General features: G+C 22.1%; 2 protein-coding genes across 3 annotated transcripts; one reads left to right on the top strand and one right to left on the bottom strand.

Moving 5' to 3' along the window:
* The first annotated feature begins 1 nt into the window (after position 1).
* LOC122850237 (PH and SEC7 domain-containing protein-like) lies at positions 2 to 21,810 on the top strand. Of its 2 annotated transcripts, XM_044149352.1 has the most exons (13): positions 2 to 1,289; positions 12,257 to 12,323; positions 13,538 to 13,591; positions 14,763 to 15,078; positions 15,141 to 16,386; positions 16,549 to 16,790; positions 16,864 to 17,057; positions 17,127 to 17,319; positions 17,410 to 17,579; positions 17,648 to 18,009; positions 18,074 to 18,217; positions 18,302 to 18,489; positions 21,124 to 21,502. In XM_044149352.1, exons 1-13 carry the CDS (start codon positions 1,152 to 1,154, stop codon positions 21,143 to 21,145), a joined length of 3,336 nt encoding a protein of 1,111 aa, XP_044005287.1. In that variant the 5' UTR covers positions 2 to 1,151; the 3' UTR covers positions 21,146 to 21,502. The 2 variants fall into 2 exon arrangements, with proteins under 2 accessions (XP_044005287.1, XP_044005286.1); XM_044149351.1 differs by having other exon boundaries at positions 18,302 to 21,810.
* Positions 7,562 to 10,057, bottom strand: LOC122850298 (protein ILRUN). The gene is made up of 3 exons (XM_044149459.1): positions 9,691 to 10,057; positions 9,193 to 9,542; positions 7,562 to 9,110 (listed from the first exon to the last, which is right to left on the bottom strand). The coding sequence occupies exons 1-3, from the start codon at positions 9,825 to 9,827 to the stop codon at positions 9,013 to 9,015; spliced, it is 585 nt and encodes a 194-aa protein (XP_044005394.1). The 5' UTR covers positions 9,828 to 10,057; the 3' UTR covers positions 7,562 to 9,012.
* Positions 21,811 to 22,092: the final 282 nt, after the last annotated feature.

Here is a 22,092-nt window from a genome sequence, read left to right as displayed (position 1 = left end):
GACTGTCGAATAGTTGATGTTATATTGTTGGATAGATTGGAGCAGATTTGAGACACCAAGCAAGTCAAAGTGTGTTGGTGTGTCTAACAAGGTGGTCACAACGTATTTTAATACTGCTCAATATTGCTTAACATTATCATCATCATCATTTTTATCCCAACATTTTTTGGTTTTTTTTTTTAACAAAAAAAATTGTGCAAAATATATACAACACCAACGACATTTATCAATTGCGCGCGTATTGTTGCGCGAAGGGGTAAATTAATCAGCCCTTAAAAAACAAAATAATAAACAAATAAATTGATAAAATTATTAACAACAAAATAAATCTAATAATTTTTTTATTTAAAAAAATATAAACAAAACATTAATGATTGAAAATTTGTGTGAAAAATTTTTGTGTTTCGGTGAGTTTTGACGGTTGCCTCTTTTTTTTTTTTTTTTTCGATAACTGGAGGGGTAATTTAGCGTCTGATTAAAAAAAAAAAAAAATTACAAAATAATATAATCAGTAAAGAGAGAGAAAAAAGAAGGCCATAAAAAAAAATTAAAATAAAAAACATCAACCTTAAGGAGCAAGGCAAAAAGACAGAGAAAAATAAATAATCAGAGAGAGAAAGGGGACGCGTAGAATTGTTTTTTTTTTTATTTATCCTGAAAAACCCAAAGAGAATACACACATTCCAAGTTGATAAAAAAAAATAAAAAAAAAAATATATATCGAAATATATAATTTTCGTATTAAAAATAATTAATTTTCAATTGTATTTTTGGAGTAAATTTTTAAAATTGTAGAGAAAAAAAATTCGAGGATCGACCAAGTGTTTGAAGTGTTGTTTAAATAATAAAATATATAAATTTGTTTTAATTTTTTTTTCATGTCATGATCGTTGAAATTAGATGTGTAAATTAATTTGAGTGGATAAATTAAATTGAGTGTGTGAATCATATTGTGATTGGAAAAAAAATATTAAAAAAAAAAAAAAAAAGTTTTATTATAAATTTTTTTTGTCTTTAAAAGTTATTAATTAAATTGTGGTTGATAATTGTATTGTTACAAGTGATTATTTATAAATTGTTAATAATTTTGTGTTGATATATTTGGAATTAAGCCCTTAACAAGGATCGATGTTTATTGTGGTGTGAAAAACATGGCTGAGGAGCTCTTGGTCACGCTCACTAGAAGAAGCGACACCACGGGTTTTGGATTTTCATTGCTTGGTACTGATGGTTTACCACACGTTATTTATGATATTGTTGAAAATTCACCTGCTGCTGAATGTGAAAAGGTCAGTCTAAATAATATCCATTATTATCAACTAATCAAAATAATATACTATCAATTTATTCAAAACAAACAAAAAAAAAACTTTTTTTTATTTCGTTATTATTTTAAATGCAATTGTAAATATTGTTATTATAATATTTATGTTTATTTATTTACATAATAATATTGTTTATTTATTTGTTTATTTGTTTACATAATAACATTGTTTATTTATTTTATTTTTGAGTTGTTTTTTTTTTTTTTTTATTTTGGTCGGTCACTCCCTGATGTGCGCAACATTTTCGTATCATTTTTTTTTTGTTTATATTTTTATGCACATGATTCACTAATAATTTGATAAATTAATTTGGGAATTTAAAATTATTTACTTTCAAATTAACAAAATCTAATTTAATTTGTTATTTAAAAATTTAGTTAACACGAAAATAAAATACAATAATAATTCAATTAATTGAGATGAAATTTCGACTCATTTTTGTCTACAAATACATTGAATAGATTATTTATAAATATTATTATTGTTAATTAAAAATATACATGATAAACATACATGTACAGTCAAATAAATATTTATAAAATATAATTAAAATAATAATAATGATAATATTTAGGCCGACATGTGTTTGCGAATTTCAAAAAAAATATATAACATAAATAAAAAGTTGTTAAAATAACAGAAGGGGTTTGTCGATATCAAGGACATTCAACTCGGTCACTAAACTTCCAATAGGAGGGTTGCAAATTGCAATGGTAACATGGTCATTGGTATTTCTTTTTTTTTTTTTTTTTATTAGGGTGACATATTTTAGACACTCTCAAATTGAACACAGTTTTATTTATTTTAATTTTTTTTGCTTTAAAAAATATTTAAAAAACAAAATTTTTATTTAAAAAAAAATAATTTTTATTAATTATTTTATTAATATAGAATTTATTAATATTTTTTAAAAAAATTTCGAATTTTCATTGTTATCTTTAAATAGCCAATGGAATTTACAATTTTTTTTTTTTTTTTTTCCTCTGTATCTGTGTAATCTGAGTCGACTTAGTTAAATACACTCTCCACTGGATAATCAAAAAAAAAAAAATAATAATACTGTTGCAATTAAAAAAAAACGACAAGGACTTGATCTTTTAAAATTTACATATTCACTGAGAGTGTTGAAAAGGCAAAAAGAAAAAAAATAAAATAAATGTCACTGAAAATATACGAGTTCGGCCCACTTTTTTCTCTTCATATACTCAATTCAGCTTCTCTTATTTCTATATTTAAATTCCTCTCTCATATGCACCATATAAATTAAAAAAAAAAGTTTATTATTTTTATCAATAAAATATATTTACTTTCATGAAAAATATAAATCATTTTATTATAAAAAATTAACTGTCAAATTATTATTATCACTGCATAAATTACAAAATAAAAAAGAATTTTTTTTTTTTTTAATTTTCAAGGATCATTAATTAAAAAGTATTTGTGGTCAAGTTGCACTTCACTATTTGTTTAACGTCTTTTTATCATGCTACAATGTATATCGATAATTTAATTGACATTAAAAAAAAAGCTATAGAAATAAATTGACATGAATATAAATTAATAATATAAAACTAGCTCAGCGCATTATATATTGTCTAAAAAAAATACTGCGGGAAAATGCAATTACATTTAAATACTTTTTATTAAATTAGTATATATATTTTTATGGTTTATATTATTTTCCCTGACGTTATAATAATGATAATGACTTTTGATTAATGCTGCAATTCATCCGGAAAGAGCACCAATGAACATCAAGGTTATTGTGTCAATCATTTTCCCCCATTCAAATTAATATCCACTCAGTAACCCCAATGTCTTATGTAATAATAATATAAACTATCACCGCAAATGCCATTGATGAATTTCATCCTGATATAATTTTTTTATTATTTTATCTCATCATTAATAATTAACCTGGTTATTTCGACAAATTAAATATCAAATAATTCAATCGAAATATTTCGAAATATTTTATCCATTTTCGATGGAAATATTTCTTTATGATTATTAAAATTAAAGGATTTATTTATTCAAGTTTTCTTAGAGCATTAATTTTTTGAATTATTTATTTAATTATTTATTAGTCATGGAAATATTTTCCTGGATTATTTTTAATTACAAAATCATCCGGGGAAATAATTTTTTATCACGAATAGGTCATTGTTGATTCTCATAGTGTTTTTATAATAACATTATTGCTATTGTTATTATTTTTTTATATAATAGATGAATATATTAAAATGATTAGTCACATATACATTGAGACTTCCGGTGTCAAGAGTGGATTAACTTAAACACACTTTGCATACAAATAAAAAATTAAATTTTATCATTTTTTATATTATTGAATAATCGAAAAATTATAAACATTTTTCTTTATAATAATTTTTTTATGTTAATATTGAATTTGTATTTTTTTTTGAATTAACAAATTGAGTGAGAGAAAAGTAGTCTTCCTGTTTAATCGATAAAAACGTTTGCTTATTTTTTATTTCATTTTTTAAACAAGAAAAAAAATTAAGAAATTATCAAATACACTTAGCTCACCCTTTAGATTTTTAAGAGGATTTTTTTATCTTACTATTTCAAGTGCTATAAAATAAAATGTTGACTTGGTTATATTTATGGAACACTTGGTAAATTTTATAAACGTAAAAACCATCCATGTCCCAAATATTTTTGTATATTAAAAAAATGTGCATCGAAAGCATCACAAATTTTTACTGCCAATATCAAAAGATATTTTTAAAAATATCGACTATAAATAAAACCACGTTAGTACAATATTTACAAGTAACAAAATTTTATTTTTTCAAACTTTTCGATAAATCTGTTAGACCATAAAATATTCATAAACAATTATTGAAATAACATACAAATATTTTGACTTTATAAATTTTTATAATAAACATAAATTATTTTAAAAATTTAAACTATATAAATAGCATTATAATAATTATTTTTTAAAAAAATGTGAAAGGGACAATCTCATTAATTTTGAAGCTATACTTTCCCTCATAATAAATAATAAAAATATAAATAAAAAAAAAATAAGTATATGCTGAGTTTTAAAGTCTCGTATGAATGCATGCAAAAAAAAATTTACAAGTGCACTTTGCAGGTAATTTGTGGCCATCCATTTAAAAAAAAATTTTTTTTATTATTTAAAAACTTGAGAATTTTTTTTTGGCACAATTTTATTTCATACTTGTTTTGTCATAATTTCTTTCTATTTTATTATCAAATCAATAACGTAAAATGATCTAGAAATTAATTAATTAATTTAATCAAATTAATTTACTAAATATTTGAGTAAAAAAATAAATTAAAAGAATTTTAGAAAGTTGTAGTAAATTGAATAAATTTTTTTGGATCAAATAAATATTATTAACTTGATTAAAATTAATGAAAATATATCAATCAACTTATAATTTGATATTACTATTGATGCAAAATATTTTTTTCAATTTTCAAAGACAAATATATTGTATTTCAAAATGCGTGTCAAAGAAATATGATACATAACAATATACTTTTATGCAACTTGTTTAATTGTGCGTATAGACATATCGAATTTTTATTTATTTATTTATTTTTATACATTATGCAAAGATTTAAAATAAAGTGATTTTACAAGCCTCTCAAAGAGACATTGTTATATTATTTATAAAAATAAAAAAAAGAATTATTAATACTCATTTTGTTATTTCTAAAAATATTATTTTCTTTATCTCATTGTATTATTTTTATAGAAAAATATTTTCATTATGTTTTACTGGTATTTTTTTGCTTTTATTATTGTCTATTTTTATTATATAAATTTTATTATTTTATTTAAATACAATTTTATATTATCAATTTGGGGCAAAATGAAATTTATATTTTTGTGGAAATACACTGCAGAAAAACAAAGCATCAGATGGAAAATGTAAAAATATTTTATTAGAGGGTGAATAACCCTGTTTTTTGTTTATTTTTTGAAATGGAAAAATTGGTCTTCAAAACAAGGGTTGGGGTGTGTTTTATTGCAATATTTTTTTGACTGAATTTATCTGGAATATTTTGGAGATGATAAAAAATTTAGTGAAGACATTTTTTTATGTTAGTGGTAGATTTATTTTAACTGGGTATTTTGTCTCGGCAAGATAATGAAATAAACTTTATCGTTTAAATATTATGATGAAAAAATTTTAAAGCAATTATTGTTAAAATATGAAGGAAACAATTTATAATCCTGGAAGAGTCGCGTATTTGGATTTTACATTTTCGCTGTTGATTTTTTTTTAGCCAAACGAGACGAAGAATTTTCTTGAAATTTTAACAGAATAAACTAGAAACAATATTGAAAAGATTGGAGCATTTAAATTCCGCTAGATATTTTTTTTTTATTGAGAAAAAAATTAACAAACTGCAAGCCAATTGTCGCGTTTTTTTTTTTTTGCAACTTTGAAATTTTTCCGCTGCGACTGAATGCAAAGAAGAATTTACACGAAAATTTGACGGAAAATATTTTAAATATTATCAAGAATTGTCGATAAATTATTCAAGTGATTGCAAGTTTTTTTTATTCTCAAAATTCTACATAAAATCACGAGTTGATGTAAATTTAAAAATAAAAATTCTGAATACATCAAAATTTTTATTCAAGAAAAAATAAAAAGCATCTTACAACATTTTTTAAAATAAAAAATAAAAAACTTAATAATTTTTCTGTATTCCATCGATTTTTTAAAATCTGATTCAAAATATTTGAAAAATTTACGAGAGAAAGTTACGACAAATTAAATCAACGTCTCGTGAGATTTACAATAATTCCTCAAGGTCTTTCATCACATTAAAATGAAAAAGAAAAAAAAATCTTTACTATATTTAAACATCTAAATGACGTTTGAAATGCAGATTAGTTAGAAAAATCCACATATTATTTTTTTATTTTAACGATAAACATAAGAGAAAATTAAATAAAAAAAAAATCTTTTCACTTTTAAATATATTGAAATAATTAAATGAAATAATTTTTAATTAAATTTAATTAATTACAAGATAAAAAATAAAAAAGCCCTTGAGAATATAAATTATAAATTATATATTTAAAATAAAAAAATAACTCATTAAAATTTAAATAATAAAAAACAAAAAAAAAAAAATTTGAATTTTATTTTTTATGAAATTTTTCTAAAAAAAAAAAAAAATATATTATGCAAACTTTTGTGTAATAAAAATTTTTAAAATCATAAAAAATTATTAACGACAATTTGAATATCATATGGATGATAAAATTTAATGACATAATCATTAATTCAACGTTGTAAGGAAAAAAAAAGAAAAAATTTTATGAACGTGTGTGTCAGGTTAAAATGTATGCAGAGAGGTGAATCAAAAAAAAATATAAAAATATAAAATAAAGTGGATCAAGAGGAAGAAGAAGGTGGAATATATATAGATACAGTAATAAGGGTTGTTATCCTGGGCATTTTAAAAATATATATATATATGTATGTGTGTGTGTGTGTGTGTGTGTGTATCTGGCAAGTAACTCTCTGAGAGTTTCTACATTTATCGACCTGATATTTTACGGGTCAGGAGTTCAATGACGCACTTGGAGGGTAGAAAATTTATCCCATGATGATTTTCATTTTATTAAATATTTATGATATCTGATAATGACTAATTTTTCATTTTATATATACATATTTAAATTTTACATCATGTTTAACGATCAAAAAAACATTGAAATTAATAAAAAACTTCAACAGAATTTATTCTATTTCATTTGTGTTTAAAATATAATATTAAATGGCTAAAATTTTTTTTTATTTAGTTTTCAATTTAACTAATGACTAATTGCAATTTTTTTAAAATTTATATATGTATTATTTCGTTTGTGGGGAAATGTCTGAACAACAGATAAGATACAACGCGCCAAACACAAGAATATACTTTTTTTTTTTTTTTTTAGAAAAAAAAATACACCAAACAGTTTTTTCATGATTAAAAGTTTGAGAAAACTTGAAAAATAACGAGAATGTTTCTTTTAAAAATATAAGAAAAAAGTAATTTAAAAAAAAATGATGGTAAAACTAAAAAAATTATTTAAAAAAAATATACATTTATGAAAATTAAATGTATTAGCACTTGGTTATATTAAAATTTAAAATACGAGCTTAATGAAAATGATGATTATATTATATTCTTGAAAATCGCATTTAATGCTCATTTTAATAACAATTAAATTTTTTTTTTTTTATTCATTCATTGTTCTTTAATTCCAGTAGAAACTTTCAACATAAAAAGTTGAAATTTTTTTTTTTTTATTGTCTACTAAATTTATAAACAAAATAAATAATAATAATAATTTATTTAATCAATTTACATATCAACCCCTGAGTATATAGAAAAATATATTTTCCAATTGATTTTCATTGAAAATTCATATTTAATTTATTTTTGATTAAATAAATAAAATTGAAATATTCAACTCGATTTTATTTTTACGATTGAATTCATACCCAACTGGGATTTTATATGATAACATAATATTTTTCGAATTTTTTTTATCCAATAATACCAACAAATTTATAACCAATGAAAGAAAATTTATTTCCATCTTAATATTGAAAAACAAACTGACAAAAATTTCTACCTGTTTATAAACAAATAAGAAATAGAAAAAAATTAATTAAATAAATTTATATTTTTATTTATTCATCAAGATAAACAATAAATTTATTTAAAAAAAAAAAAAAAACATTAGCAATAAGGAAAAATATATCTCAAAGTCTAGACAAACAGTCAATTTTAATTTCGATTACCTCATCGTCAATGAATGCTAGCTATCTCATCAAAAATAATAATAAAAAAAAAAACAATTTTTAAACAAAAAAAAATAAGAAATAATAGCTCGTGCGATGAATCAATTGAACCTGTAATTTTCCAGCTACTGTCTCTCATGTAACAACACACATTAAAATATTAAAAATAAAAAACAAAAATAGGATGAGAAAATAAAATAATAGATAAACAAATTGAATGAGATTATTATCATGACAAAATTAAAACACATGAAAATAAATAAACAGTGTATAAAAATGTGTGTTTAATATTTGTGTTTGTGTGTTGATAAATAAAGCCAGTGACCTCTCAATGCATACAAACATATACCTGGTGAAATATCTTTCGATGAATTCACACGAGACCAAACGTTTATTCTGTATTTAACTCAACAACATCATAACAATTTGTTATGCTGGTGCTGAGTTAACTGCTGCGTGACGCTTACAGCCTTTTGTCAATGCTACATTGCATGTTACATGTCATTGTTAACGCCACACAAAAATATCACAGCAAATCATATACAATAATTTGTTTATTTCGCAAGAAACAAAATTTAATCTATCTAATAATTTTATTTATTTGTTTTTTTCTAATTTAACATAAATAACATTTTGATAATTAAATAGTAAATTAAGATTTTCATTAGATATAAAATAAACAAAAAAAAAAAAAAAATAGCTAAAAATTATAATTTAAATATCAACAACTATTTTTTTTTTTTTTTATCATTCATTAAGTTTTTTTTTTTTTCTTATAAAATTGGAGGTATATCAAAATATTTAAAGTATTAATAATAATTTATAAAAAAATATATTTAGTTTTTTTAATAAATTTTTTTTTAATGATTAGACTAGGACATTTGTACATCAGTTGTACTTAACCTGTGTAATTGTTGTGTTACAGCAAGTGTACCAGTTTCACTGACAGTGACAATAACCCAAATGGCATCTGTAATTAATAATTAAAATATAAATGAATAATTTATTATTGAAAATCAATATTGTTATATTTAATAAATAAATATATTTACCACCAAAATATGAACCACTAGCAGTCATCATTCTCCATTGACTATGATAAACTCCAACGTCATTTGGACTTGTTAATGTAACACTTAATTCAATGATTTCATTTGGACTAATTGATGGTACATCAATACGTCTACATGGTCCCATATTAGCACCATCAGTTTGTAATAAACATATACCTTCTGGCCATGGTTCATTACCAGAATTTTTAACTCTCCATGATTTCGAAAAATTTGTATTTGGTGATACAGCTTCACCCTCGCCAATTGTACAATCACAAATTAATAACATTGAAGGTATATTATTTGATTTTTCAAAATCAAGATAACTACATATTGCTGCTTGAAGATTCCTAATAATAAATATATTTACAAAAAAATATTAGTGTCATTGTCAATGACAAAGTCATAAAATAACAAGAAAGTTAGGTTATGTTTTTCAGAAAGAAATAATACATTTACAAATGGAAATAAAAAATGCTTATTCATGATGTTAATTACCAGTTATTCATGTCAAGAAAAAATGTTGCTGTTGTATCATCCAATTGTTTTTGTACAAGCAATGATTGCAATTGTGATATTAAATCTTTTTTATCTGTTGTTCCCATACAAGCAAAATACTGTTCTAAATTCTCCATTGTTGATTTTTTTTTCTTTCTTTTGTGTGTGTCTTCTTGTTGTTTTTCTTCTTGATTTTTTATTAATTTATTGACACTTATTAACTGTTAATTTTGATTAGTATAATACAATGAAATTTGTTGTTTAATATTATTAATTTATTTATTTGTTTTTTTTATGTCGAGATATTGTTTTTTTTATTTTTTCCACGTGCGTTAATTCGACCAACTATGACGAATCCATATGCGTTCTATCCTTTCTATGTTTTATTATTATTATTTTTTTTATTTGTGTCGGAATAACGCATGCGCACTTGTTGACATTTTGTATCTGGTAATTTATATAGTTAAATTTTAGTTATAAATTTTAGACGAATCACAAAGCAGACGTGAAAATAGCTGCTTGTTTTTAAATTCAAATAATCGAATTGAATTTTTGTTGATATACCTATTATTTTTTTTATTTAAAAAACAAAAAAAAAATGGTAGAAAATAATTTTGTTTTTTATAAATAATTATTATATATTTTTGAAAATAAAATTTAAAATTTATCAAGTCTTTGGGTATTGGGTTTTTATTAAATCAAAAACAATGTCAATGTCAGTTTTAAAAATAGTAATCTGGGCAACTGGCTTTTCGACAGTTAAAAAACGAAAAAAAAAATTTAAAAAAAAAAAAAAACAGTACAGTTATTGTGGACTGTTTAACTGGTGTAAAAAAAAAAATATTTTTATTTTTTTTATTTATTTTTTATGTGTATTTTTAAATAACACTTGTTGTTTATTTATCATTGAAATTTTATGTGACTTTTAATTTTTAAATAGGATAGTAATTATAGCAAATGAATAAATAATTTTTTTTTTTAATTCATTATATAATAAATAAATTAAATGGCTGTTTTTGAATTTTTTAAAAAGTGCTGGTGTTATTGTTGTCCTTTCAATTATTTTTCAAATGATAAATTTAATTATGTCAAATATTCAAAACTTACTGATGAGGTAAATAAATATTTTCTTAAAATAATTAAGATTATTTTTTAATTAATTTTTGTTATTTAATTGTTTATTTATATTTTTTTTTATTTACTAGCCAAGTTGTCTTGAAAGTTTAAAAAATTAATTTCTATTTCAAAAGTTATCATTGTTAAAAAATTATTTCTAAACAAAAATTTCATAAAATTATGCTTCTATAATTTAAAACGACACCTAAATAAAATTACCCTAAAAGTTTACAATTTATTTTCAATTATTTCGACATTTAATTCATTTAACAAATGACTGAACAAATAAAAAGCCTCTAGAATAAAGCGATGCAAATATGTATTGTCTTTTTTATATGGAAAAAAATTTATTTAATTTATGAAAAGACTTTAGGCAAACGCCTTTTATTTTTATTTTATCTTTTAAATAATCTTGAAACTTAAACATAATAATTTTTTAAATACAAATTACATAGTATTATTTTTTTAGGGTGTTCCAGTTTATGATTACACATGACAAAATAATAATTTATTGTCACTGATACGCGTGACAATACAAACAATTTTTCGGCTCGTCAATTTTTAAACAAAAAAAAAATTTTTATGTCTTTATAAACACACTTGCCATTAATCTAAATTATAATAATTCCAAAGAAATTCAAACCAAACAATTTAAATAAAAAACGTCAAATATAAATTCGAAATTTTTTTTATTTTTAAAATAATTAAACACTTGACCTTAAAATCTAAATAAAATTAATAAAATCACGATAATAAATGACACAATTATTATAAACAAAATGTTGAATATATTTCTATAAATTGTATACACAAAATGATGATAAATAACTTTACAATTGATTAAAATCACAAAGACAATATTTCACTTTACAAATACACTGTGAGTGATATGATGTCTATTTTTATTTTTAAAATACTATCATCTACATAACAATATTGTTCATGAACATAATAACAATATGATAATAATAACAATGAAAAAAATAAAAATAATATGCGTGTACATGTTCCATTTATTATGAAGCATCCAAAGTAAACCACATGTAACTGCAATGCATAACGTAAAACGTGGGTCGAAAGGCTTGTCTCTCATTTCCTCCTTTGTATAATTTTCATTTTTTTTTTCTTTCCATATCGTAGTGTGTATGTTGTCACACACAATAAATAAATTTACACCTATATAAATATAATACATAAATAGGCTTATTTTTAATTGTAATATTTTTTTTCCTTTTTTTTTTTTTTATTAAAGGCTGCATTGCTACAAGCTGTCATACTTTTCAACAAAATCAACTGCATAAATACAATAAATGTGCATTGATACACTAGACAATAGTATACTATTTAAAAAAAAAAAAAATATGACCTAATAGATTTATCAGTATGATTGTTATTTAAAATAATTTTTGATATTTTTAAATTTTAATTTTTTGGGGTTTTTTCTTTTTAGGTTGAAGCTGGAGATGTTATTCTAAAAATAAATGATGTTGATGTCAACAGACTTAGCACTAAAGAAGGTGAGAAAATTCATTTATTTTTAAATGATTTTAATGATATATGTAATTATTTTTTTAATTTAATTTTTTGATAATGTGAAATTGAAGATATTTAAATGATTAATTATATTTTTATGGTATTGTAAAATTTTAACAGTCAAAGTTGATTAATTTATTTTAATTTTAATTTATCTTGATGAGCACTCAGTCTTGGAAAATTATCTATTTTTTTTTTTTATGATTAATTAGTCATTGCTAAGTTTATAAAGTTTTTTTTTTTTTAATTTATTTTCTTGTTTTAACGTTAGATTTTTTATGATAATGATTGTGTTTTATTTTTAAAAATTATAAAACAGCTTTGTTTTTATAACCATGATAGAAAAATAATAATATTAATTGTAGATAATTTATTTATAAAAATAAAATTTACATCATGTTGTTTGGAATTTAATCGACTAGTTTGTTAATTTATTTTTTTTATTTTTAAATTAAATAACTCTTGTAAAATGAAAATGTTGGAAATGATTCTTGAAATATCATTAAATGATACTGAAGAAAATCGTGTTTGTAAGTTTAAAAAAAATAAAATTACCTATTTAAACAAATAAATAAATTTTTCTAATTAAAAAAAAAGCTAAATACATTTTTCTTAATGTTTTTAATTTATTTATTTATTTGAATGAAAATTCGAGTAATTAAATAATATTTCAAGTGTTAATTTAATTTTGACAACCCTTAAAATTAGTTGAATTAATTGCTATAATTTGATATAAAGCTAAATACAATTTTCATTTGAGATTTAGTTTATTAATAAAAACCCTCGTAATTTTTAGTCGTTGATTTTTGATATTTGATAAATTGAATTATTACTTGTGTTAGTTAATTTTCGACAACCCTTAAAATTTTCATGGGTTGATTTTTGGGCGAGGATATATAAAACGCACGCGCATTGAATCGACCTTATCCTGACCTAACATACAACTCTCGACTTTCATTACCACCGGTGGGTGTGCTTACACAGTGCTCACAATTCAGATGTGAAAAATCAAAGTACATCCTCACTTTTTGCATCAAAAAATCAAAATTTATATCAACAAATAATTGTTTTTTATATTTTTTTTCCATCTCTATCATTAATTAATTTTCCAAGCTAGCAACAAGATTTTTAAAATTATTAACAATTCATAAAATTCATAAAATAAAGAAAAATAATTTTAAATATTTTTATTTTTTAGTGCTTAGACGTCTTCGATTATCATCGGATCCAGTTACTCTCAAATTAAAAAAGGGTAAGTAATATAATCCATCAAAAAATCAAATTTCTCTTAATTAAATTTCTATTATTTCTATATTAATTTTATATTTTCAATTCCGAGTCAATTAATAAATAAATCAATCTAAAAATTTTTTTCTCTGATTCAATAATTATTATCAATCAAAAAAATACAATAATTAAATTAAATTAAATTCAAAGAAAAAAATACTTTGATTAATTTAATTTATTAATTTATTATTTATAATAATTTTACATTTAAAAAATGATAATTTAGCTGTTTTTTTATTGATAAAACATGTGAGAATAATAAACTATCTGTATAAAAATAACACAAGTTCAAATAACACGTGGGAAGTGATAAAGACAGAATTAAAAAATTGATGATAAAAAATAAAAAAATGAAAAAATAGTAGTTGAGGGGGAAAAATTAAAATTGATAAGATTCATTTGGATATTTAACCGGTCAAGTTTGATTTGTTGTAAATGTATATATATTGTGTATGATGAATTGATGTATGTATGTGAAATATTTATGTGTTAATATTTGTAAGTAACATTCTGTAATTTAGAATGAATGAGTCAATAGAGTGGAAGCAGTCGAGCAACATGTTTGTGCACATAAAACAAAAAAAAAAAACAAGTTAAAAATATATTTTATTAAATGTGAAAATAATCATGTTGCTGTTTTAAGTTGATTGATATATCCTTAGGTAAAAAAGTTGCTTATAATTTTATAGTTAATAAATTTAATAACAAAAAAAATAAATTATTTCTTATGAAAAAAAAAGAGTGGAAATATAAATATGTCAACAAGACACAGACACTTTGAGTTTTTAATTTGTAAAAATTAAAATTAGGTCATTGAATTTTCTTTATTTTAAATATCGCATTTAGAATTTTTATTAATAAATTTTTTTTGTTGTTTGCTAACAAAAGGGCGTGGATTTTTTTTTTTTTTTTCTATTTCTAATTGAGATTTTCAACACAAGTATTTATTGAAAATTTAGCTATTATTTTTATCAATGTTATCACCATATTTGTTGAGCACCAAAAATGGCAATTAATTTTTTTTTAAAAATCTTGTATTTATTTAAAATTCAACACACAAACTTTCATGTTAAAAAAATAAATAAACAAGCCTCATTGAATTTCCTCGTTGAATAATAATTATTTTTTAATTACAGATCCAGCGATAAAAGCACATGTACAAAGACTCTTAGCACCAGGAAATTCAACATCAAATTGTCAACAAATAGGAGATAATAATGAAATAAATAATTACGACGATAGAAATAATAAAAAATTAAATGATAATAATATAACTGACGATATAAATAAATATAAAAAAAAAAAAAGTAATGGTTCATATACAACTGATGCATCTGGTTCATCTGAATTTGATACATTATTGCCATCAGTTGATAGTTTTAAAGAAGAAGAACGTGAACAATGGGAGCCTTTGTCTGGTGATAAATTTCCTCGACCAAAAAATACACCAAGGTAATTAATTTGATAATATTATTAAAATAATAATTATATTAACAATAATATTAATTTTACAGATTTGAAGCATACATGATGACTGGTGATTTAATGTTAAATTTATCACGTACACAACAAAGCACTGGTTTTCTACCAAAATATCAAAAAAAAGTTGATTCATTACGTTACAATAATCACTATACAAATCGTCATAATAATAGCAACAACAATAACAATAATTATAACAATAATAACAATAATAATAATAATAATCATAATCACAATCATAATCATCGTCATCATCATAATTCAGTACCAACAAGTCCAAACGAAATGTTAAATAATCGTGGATATAAAAATACAGTATTAAGTGGTTGTTCAAATTCAGCAAATACATCACCAGTTGGTGGTATTAAACATGATAATATAACAACAAATATTAATGATAAAAATATAAATATTAAAAATTTTGGTTATTCAAGTAATTTTGTACGTACATCAAGATCTGAGGATCATTTACAATTTCAAAAAGATCCATCAATGAGTACAGTTGATATTGATATTGATGATGATGTTACATCAAGTTTAAATACATTGTTAGATACAAGACCAGATAGTAGTCAGGGTATATCAAGTGAACGTATTGTATGGACATATAATGCACCAGTAACATCAACATCATTACAAATAAATGAACGTACATCATATTGTCATAATGGTAGTTCATCACAATCAACAAGTTCAACATCATCAATTGAAGAAACAAGTCCACATAATTCATTATCACCAGCATCACCAACATCTGTATCATCATCAGTTATGTCATCAAATTCTGGATCACGTAGATATACATTATCAACAAATGGTCATACACAAACAAATCAATATAATGATAATAATAATAAACAACAATATCAACAGCAACAACAACAACAACAAAATAATAGTAATAATAATTCAACAACAATTGGTAATAATTTAATAAATTGTCATTCAATAAATAATGGTGATTGTAGTCAATCAGAAGCTATTAGTAATATGTCTAGTCCAGATTATAATGATGAAGAAACAATGGATATATTAAGCTCAAGAGATATTATGATGGTTAGTGATCCAAGTGATAGTGATTCAACAATATTAGCAAGTGAACCACCACAAAGAAAAATTAAAAAAAAAACATCATACAGTCCAGATGGTAGTGGTGAACATAAAATTGTTATACAAGTTAAAGGACCTGATAAAGAAAATTGTGCTGCTGCTAGAAATTCAAATTCACCAAGAGGTCATAGAAGAAGAAGTTTTGGTGAACAAAGATCTGGATCATTTGTAAGTTTTATTATTTCAATAATAATTTATCATTATCATTGTCATAAAAACTCTATTCTTTTTTTTTAAATCCAAAATTTGTCCAAGTATAAATTTAAATAAATAAAATCCATTAGTTTTTGATCCTTTGTTGTTTTTCCAAATGTTCATAAATCATATTAGGAATTAAAGGAATACGAGGATGAAAAAGAATTAGTTAATGTTGCTTCATACGATGAACAGAAACAACAAACTGGTCAATCACCACCTCAATCAGCTGATGAAGAGAGTGACATTGAGAGTCTACACAGTTTTCATTATAGTCCAAAAGCTGTTGATTTACCATCAGCTGTTAGACTTGCTAAACGTTTATATTCATTGGATGGTTTTAAAAAATCTGATGTTTCACGTCATCTAAGTAAAAAGTAATTAAACTTACATATATTACTATTAAATTAATTAAATTTATATTATATTAATATCTGTCTTCTTTTTTAGTAATGATTTTTCACGTGCTGTTGCTGAAGAATACTTGAGATATTTTAATTTTGAAAGAGACACGTTGGATGTTGCATTGAGAAAATTTTTAGCTCAATTTTCATTGACTGGTGAAACACAAGAAAGAGAACGTGTTCTTGTACATTTTTCAAAGAGATACATTGATTGTAATCCTGGCTCTTTTAATTCACAAGGTAATTATTATATTAACTATCAATTTTTTGATATATTTTAATTAATTAATTATATATAAATTTTTTTAGATGCTGTTCATACATTAACATGTGCGATAATGTTACTAAATACTGATCTTCATGGTCAAAATATTGGTAGAAAAATGTCATGCTCAGAATTTATTGAAAATTTATCAGAACTTAATGACGGTGATAATTTTCCACGTGATGTTCTTAAACAACTTTATACAGCTATTAAATCTTATCCATTGGAATGGGCACTGTAATATTTTTTTTTGAATTTATATAATTAAATAAATCTAATTAATTATTTAAAATTAATGCTAATTATTTTTATTTTTTTATACAATAGAGACGACGAGGGTGATGAAACAGGCTCTCAGATAAATAATCCAGGTGATGGTCCAGCTTTAGTTGAAACATGTAATCCATTCCTTCATGTACCAAATGCAAGTGGTGCAACGGAATTTAAAAAAGGATATGTTATGAGAAAATGTTGCTACGATTCAAATGGAAAAAAAAGTTAGTTAATTGTTTTATTATCTTTTTTTTAAATTTATTAATTAATTTTATTTAATTATTATTTACAGCACCATTTGGTAAACGTAGTTGGAAAATGTATTATTGTACATTAAGAGAATTAGTATTATATTTACACAAAGATGAACATGGTTTTCGTAATGACAGTTTACATAATGCCATAAGAATTCATCATGCACTTGCAACCAAAGCATCAGATTATACTAAAAAACAACATGTATTTAGATTACAAACAGCTGATCAAGCTGAATATTTATTTCAAACAAGTGACTCAAAGGAATTACAATCCTGGATTGACACAATTAATTTTGTATGTGCTAGTTTTTCATGTCAGCCACTTGCTGGTGCAGTAGGTTCACAACGTAAATTTCAACGACCTTTATTACCCTGCAGTCATACTAAATTTTCACCTGTAAGTAATATTACAATTTTAGCTAATTAATTTGTAATTTTTATTAATTATTATTATTAATTAGAGAGAACAATTGAGGGACCAAGAAGAAAAAGTAACAAGATTAGAAGCAGAACTTGATGAACATCGTCGTCATCCACCAGAACGTGGTGCCAAATCTTTGACAATACAAAATTACAAAGAAAAAGACGTCTATCTTCAATACGAGGTTGTGATTCTTTTCATATTATTATTATTCTTTATATATTTGTTAACAAATTATTAATTTTATTTGTTGTTATTTCTGTTACAGTTGAAAAGATACAAAACTTATAGCTATTTGCTACGTTCGAGATTGGCATTTACTGAAATTGAACCATCACTTGTTGAAAGTTCAATTGGTGAAGTTGATGAAAGCAGTGGTGGTGTTGTTGGTGGTGTATTAAATTCTGATGTTGGTGTTGTACCACCACCAGTACCAGATCGTCCAGCATCAAATAGGTATAGTTACAGGGCTGCAATATATAATCGTAATTTATTAAATGGTCAAGATTATGGTGGTGGTGATATTGGTTGACGTGTCATGGGAGTTATTTCGGCGTGTGTTATTTAATTTATTTAATTTATTTTTTTATAGCGTATAAATACAAAAAGAATCAATTAATATTTAATATTAATTTTTTTTCTAATTGTTTATACGCTTACTAACATGCCGAAATATAATTTACATTTTTTTTTTTCGATTAAATATATATTAATAATTATTGCAACCAAAATTTTAAATATTTAGATAATATTATTTCATCGTGGTTGACCAAATAGCTCTCTAATTTTCATGTATTAATTTTAAATTAAAAAACGAAAAATTATTATTAACAATAACAGCAGTAATTTCGTGGTTATTGTTAATTTTTATTTTGAAAATTTATGACTTTGGTGCTGGTCTCTGTATATTTATTAATTTAAAAGAAAAAATTTTTTTATACTTACTTGTTTATTTATGTTTAAATAATTATTATTTTCATGTAATATTTATGTAATTAATTTATTAATTTTAACTGGAAAATGTACTGGCTTATTTACTTTGTATTGTTAACACACTTTATTTTATTAACTCGTATGTGTCATAATTGTTTTTAAATGTTAATTCATTTAATTTATCTTTTTCATATTTTTTTTGATAAAACAAAATGAAAAATTAGAATATAAGTTTAGAGTTTTTGTTGTTAATGTTAATATAATATCAACGAATTTTTAATTTATAGTTCAGGTTGTTTTATTTATTTTTTTATTAATGGAAAATAGTCAGGTGAAGGAGGAGAAACAAATTCATTATTAAAACCTGAACTTTGCTCGAAATTTAAATATAATCTGGCAGTTTTTTTTATATGTCAGTTATTTAATTTTTTTAATTACCTACTAGAGGTGTCAATTAGACGAGGTGTCTAGCTCGATCATCTTTTTTCTACATTTATTTATAAAACATAGAAAAACAAAAATAAGAAAAAAAAAAACTTACATTTCATTTATTGAATAATTGTTTTAATTTTTAATTTTAATTAATTTTTTTTTTTTCACTACTAAAGGTAATTGACAAAATTTTCTGAATGCCAAAAAAAAATATTTATATTCACAGTCTTTTAAATTTATTTTTATTTATTAATTTAAACAAAAAATTTTTTTTTTGTAGATTTTTCGATAAAATCTGTCTAAAATGTTTTCTTCCAATTTGTATTTTATTAAAAAAAAATTTCTGTATCAAGTTATAAACAAAATAATCGAAAAATTGTTAAAAAAAAAAGTTAAATTTTATTATCATAAGAGATATATCTAGAGTAAAAAATTATAAATAATAAAAAAAAATTAGTAGGATTTTTTAAAAATAATAATAATTCAATATAAACAATGGGTTAATTTAAAATGCTCAGAAATTGATAATGGAGGATGTTCAAAAATAATTCCATTGAAACAAATATAAATTTATACCTCGAATGTTTTTTTTTTTAAATTATACAACGGCCTGGAATAAAAAAAAATGATAATTTTGGTTATAAATTATATTTATCTAAGTGGTATAAATAATTTAGTATTTTATAAATAATTATTTATAAACATTCGTTGCAGTATTATCTAGTTTTATCAAAAAGAAGAAAAAAATACAAATATTCAATTAAAATGATAAGGCTCATTCTAAAATGCCCCACAATTAAATAAATAAATAGATTTATATACCAATTCGAAACGAAATAAAATGCTTCAGTGAGAAAAATTAATAAACAAAACAAAAATAATTAAAGATTTCACTGAAAATATTATTGCAGTTTAAATAATATATTCAATTTTCGTTTTTTTTTTTTCACTGTACTATTTGTAGTTGAATTTTTTGAATAAAAAAAAATATTCTAATGAATGATAATCAAAAAGAAATTAAATAAACAATTAATAATTTAACGTAGCATATTTAAAGCACTAAAAAAATTTTCTTTTATCGTAAAAACTGGTTATTTATTTAATTTAAAAAATTAATAAAAATTAATAAAAATGAAGTCTACCATTTACTAAGTATTTAAAAAAAATTCTATAAATTTTTACAAACATAATAAAGTTATAAATAATATACAGGTGAAATAATAATAAAAAAAAAAAAAAATGAAAGTGAAATAATGATAAATTATTCAACAAACAAAAATTATAAAAAAAAAAACAAATAAAATTTAGTATCGTAGTAGAAAAGTCCTTGTATATAAATCTGTAAAATAAAAATTATAATCTAGATTAAAATATAAACAATAATAATAAATATTAATCTAATTGAATGCTAATAATGGCAATAAATAATTAAAATGTCTTCAAATTAAAAAACAAGAAAAAAAAAAATGTTTTTTCTAACGAGTGTGTATAATTTACCTTTGTTTAAAACTCTGTTTTTTTTTTACAATAATAATTGCACGTTAATTAATTAACTAATCACAAACAATAGTAAATTTAACACTTGAAAAATAACACAATATAAAATTGCATGCGCATGTGATAATTAATTAAATTAATTTGTATTTTTAATTTGATAAAATTTGTATTATTTTATCTGGATTAAAATAATGCTTATTAATTTTTTTTTTTTTTTGGATGATACAGAGATGAAGCGACGACAACGTGATCAACAACTTCACTTCAAGTACTTCCAGAATTATTTTCATCATTATATTAAATAAATAGTTTTTAAGCTAACAATAACGTATGCAAGCACGTTTGATTATTAGAACTGAAAAAAAACAAAATATTCTACTTGCACAAAGACTCATCTATATGTAGAATTTGATTAATATATATACTTGAATCAATTAGTTAAAATTAAATTAAAAGCCACTATTGTACCTTACTTTTAAGTTATAAAAAAATGTTCAAGTTTATCAAGTATTTCCTCATTTGTTGAGCATTGTATGTATAAATGCCAAAGAGTTGCATTTAAATAGTCATATTCATATTTTTTTACCTTCACTTTGTACATTTCTTCGTGATAAATATTTGTTTGTTTGTTTTTTGTTTATTGATATTATTTTTTATTCGTAGTTTATTATTATTATAAATTTATATGATTTTCTAATGGAAAAATAAGGATAATGATAATGATATTATTAGTTACTTGTTTATTTAATAAATATTTAATTAATAATTCAAGAAAATAAAAATGCATAATATATGATTTTGACGGGTGAATTATACACGACTTGTATTATTGTTTTAATTAAATGTACGAATGTAAATATCAATTAGTTGGTACATATTTAATCAAAAAAAAAAAAGTATAAATAAAAAATAAAATTCAATAATTTAGAGGTAATAATAATTTTGTGGTTTTTTTTTTAATTCTCCTAAGCGAAAAGGCATCAGTAGAAACTTTTTAAATTTATTTTAGCAAATAGAAACTGTCTTCAGCTACTCTCAAAAAATTCCCATCATGATTAAGTATAATAATTAAGTATTAATATACCCCAAAAAAGTCACAGATATAAAAAAACAACCCTCTGGAATAAGTTACATCGTATTTAAAGAGAACAAATTCAAGGGTTATTGGCTAAATAATTTTTTTAACTATGATAGAGT

This window comes from Aphidius gifuensis, linkage group LG2, assembly GCF_014905175.1.
Source record: "Aphidius gifuensis isolate YNYX2018 linkage group LG2, ASM1490517v1, whole genome shotgun sequence".
In the NCBI taxonomy this organism is placed as follows: domain Eukaryota; kingdom Metazoa; phylum Arthropoda; class Insecta; order Hymenoptera; family Braconidae; genus Aphidius; species Aphidius gifuensis.
This window is presented reverse-complemented; position numbering and strand designations above follow the sequence as displayed.

What these genes read in the sequence shown, in the direction of transcription:
- LOC122850298 (XM_044149459.1), bottom strand. Translation starts at nt 9,827, where the DNA reads ATGGAGAATTTAGAACAGTATTTTGCTTGTATGGGAACAACAGATAAA. An exon ending in TTTCTTGACATGAATAACTG is followed by an intron (nt 9,543 to 9,690) that starts GTAATTAACATC and finishes ATTTATTATTAG; the next exon opens with GAATCTTCAAGCAGCAATAT. An exon ending in TAGTGGTTCATATTTTGGTG is followed by an intron (nt 9,111 to 9,192) that starts GTAAATATATTT and finishes TATTAATTACAG; the next exon opens with ATGCCATTTGGGTTATTGTC.
- LOC122850237 (XM_044149351.1), top strand. Translation starts at nt 1,152, where the DNA reads ATGGCTGAGGAGCTCTTGGTCACGCTCACTAGAAGAAGCGACACCACG. An exon ending in TACTCTCAAATTAAAAAAGG is followed by an intron (nt 13,592 to 14,762) that starts GTAAGTAATATA and finishes TTTTAATTACAG; the next exon opens with ATCCAGCGATAAAAGCACAT. An exon ending in CGACCAAAAAATACACCAAG is followed by an intron (nt 15,079 to 15,140) that starts GTAATTAATTTG and finishes TTAATTTTACAG; the next exon opens with ATTTGAAGCATACATGATGA.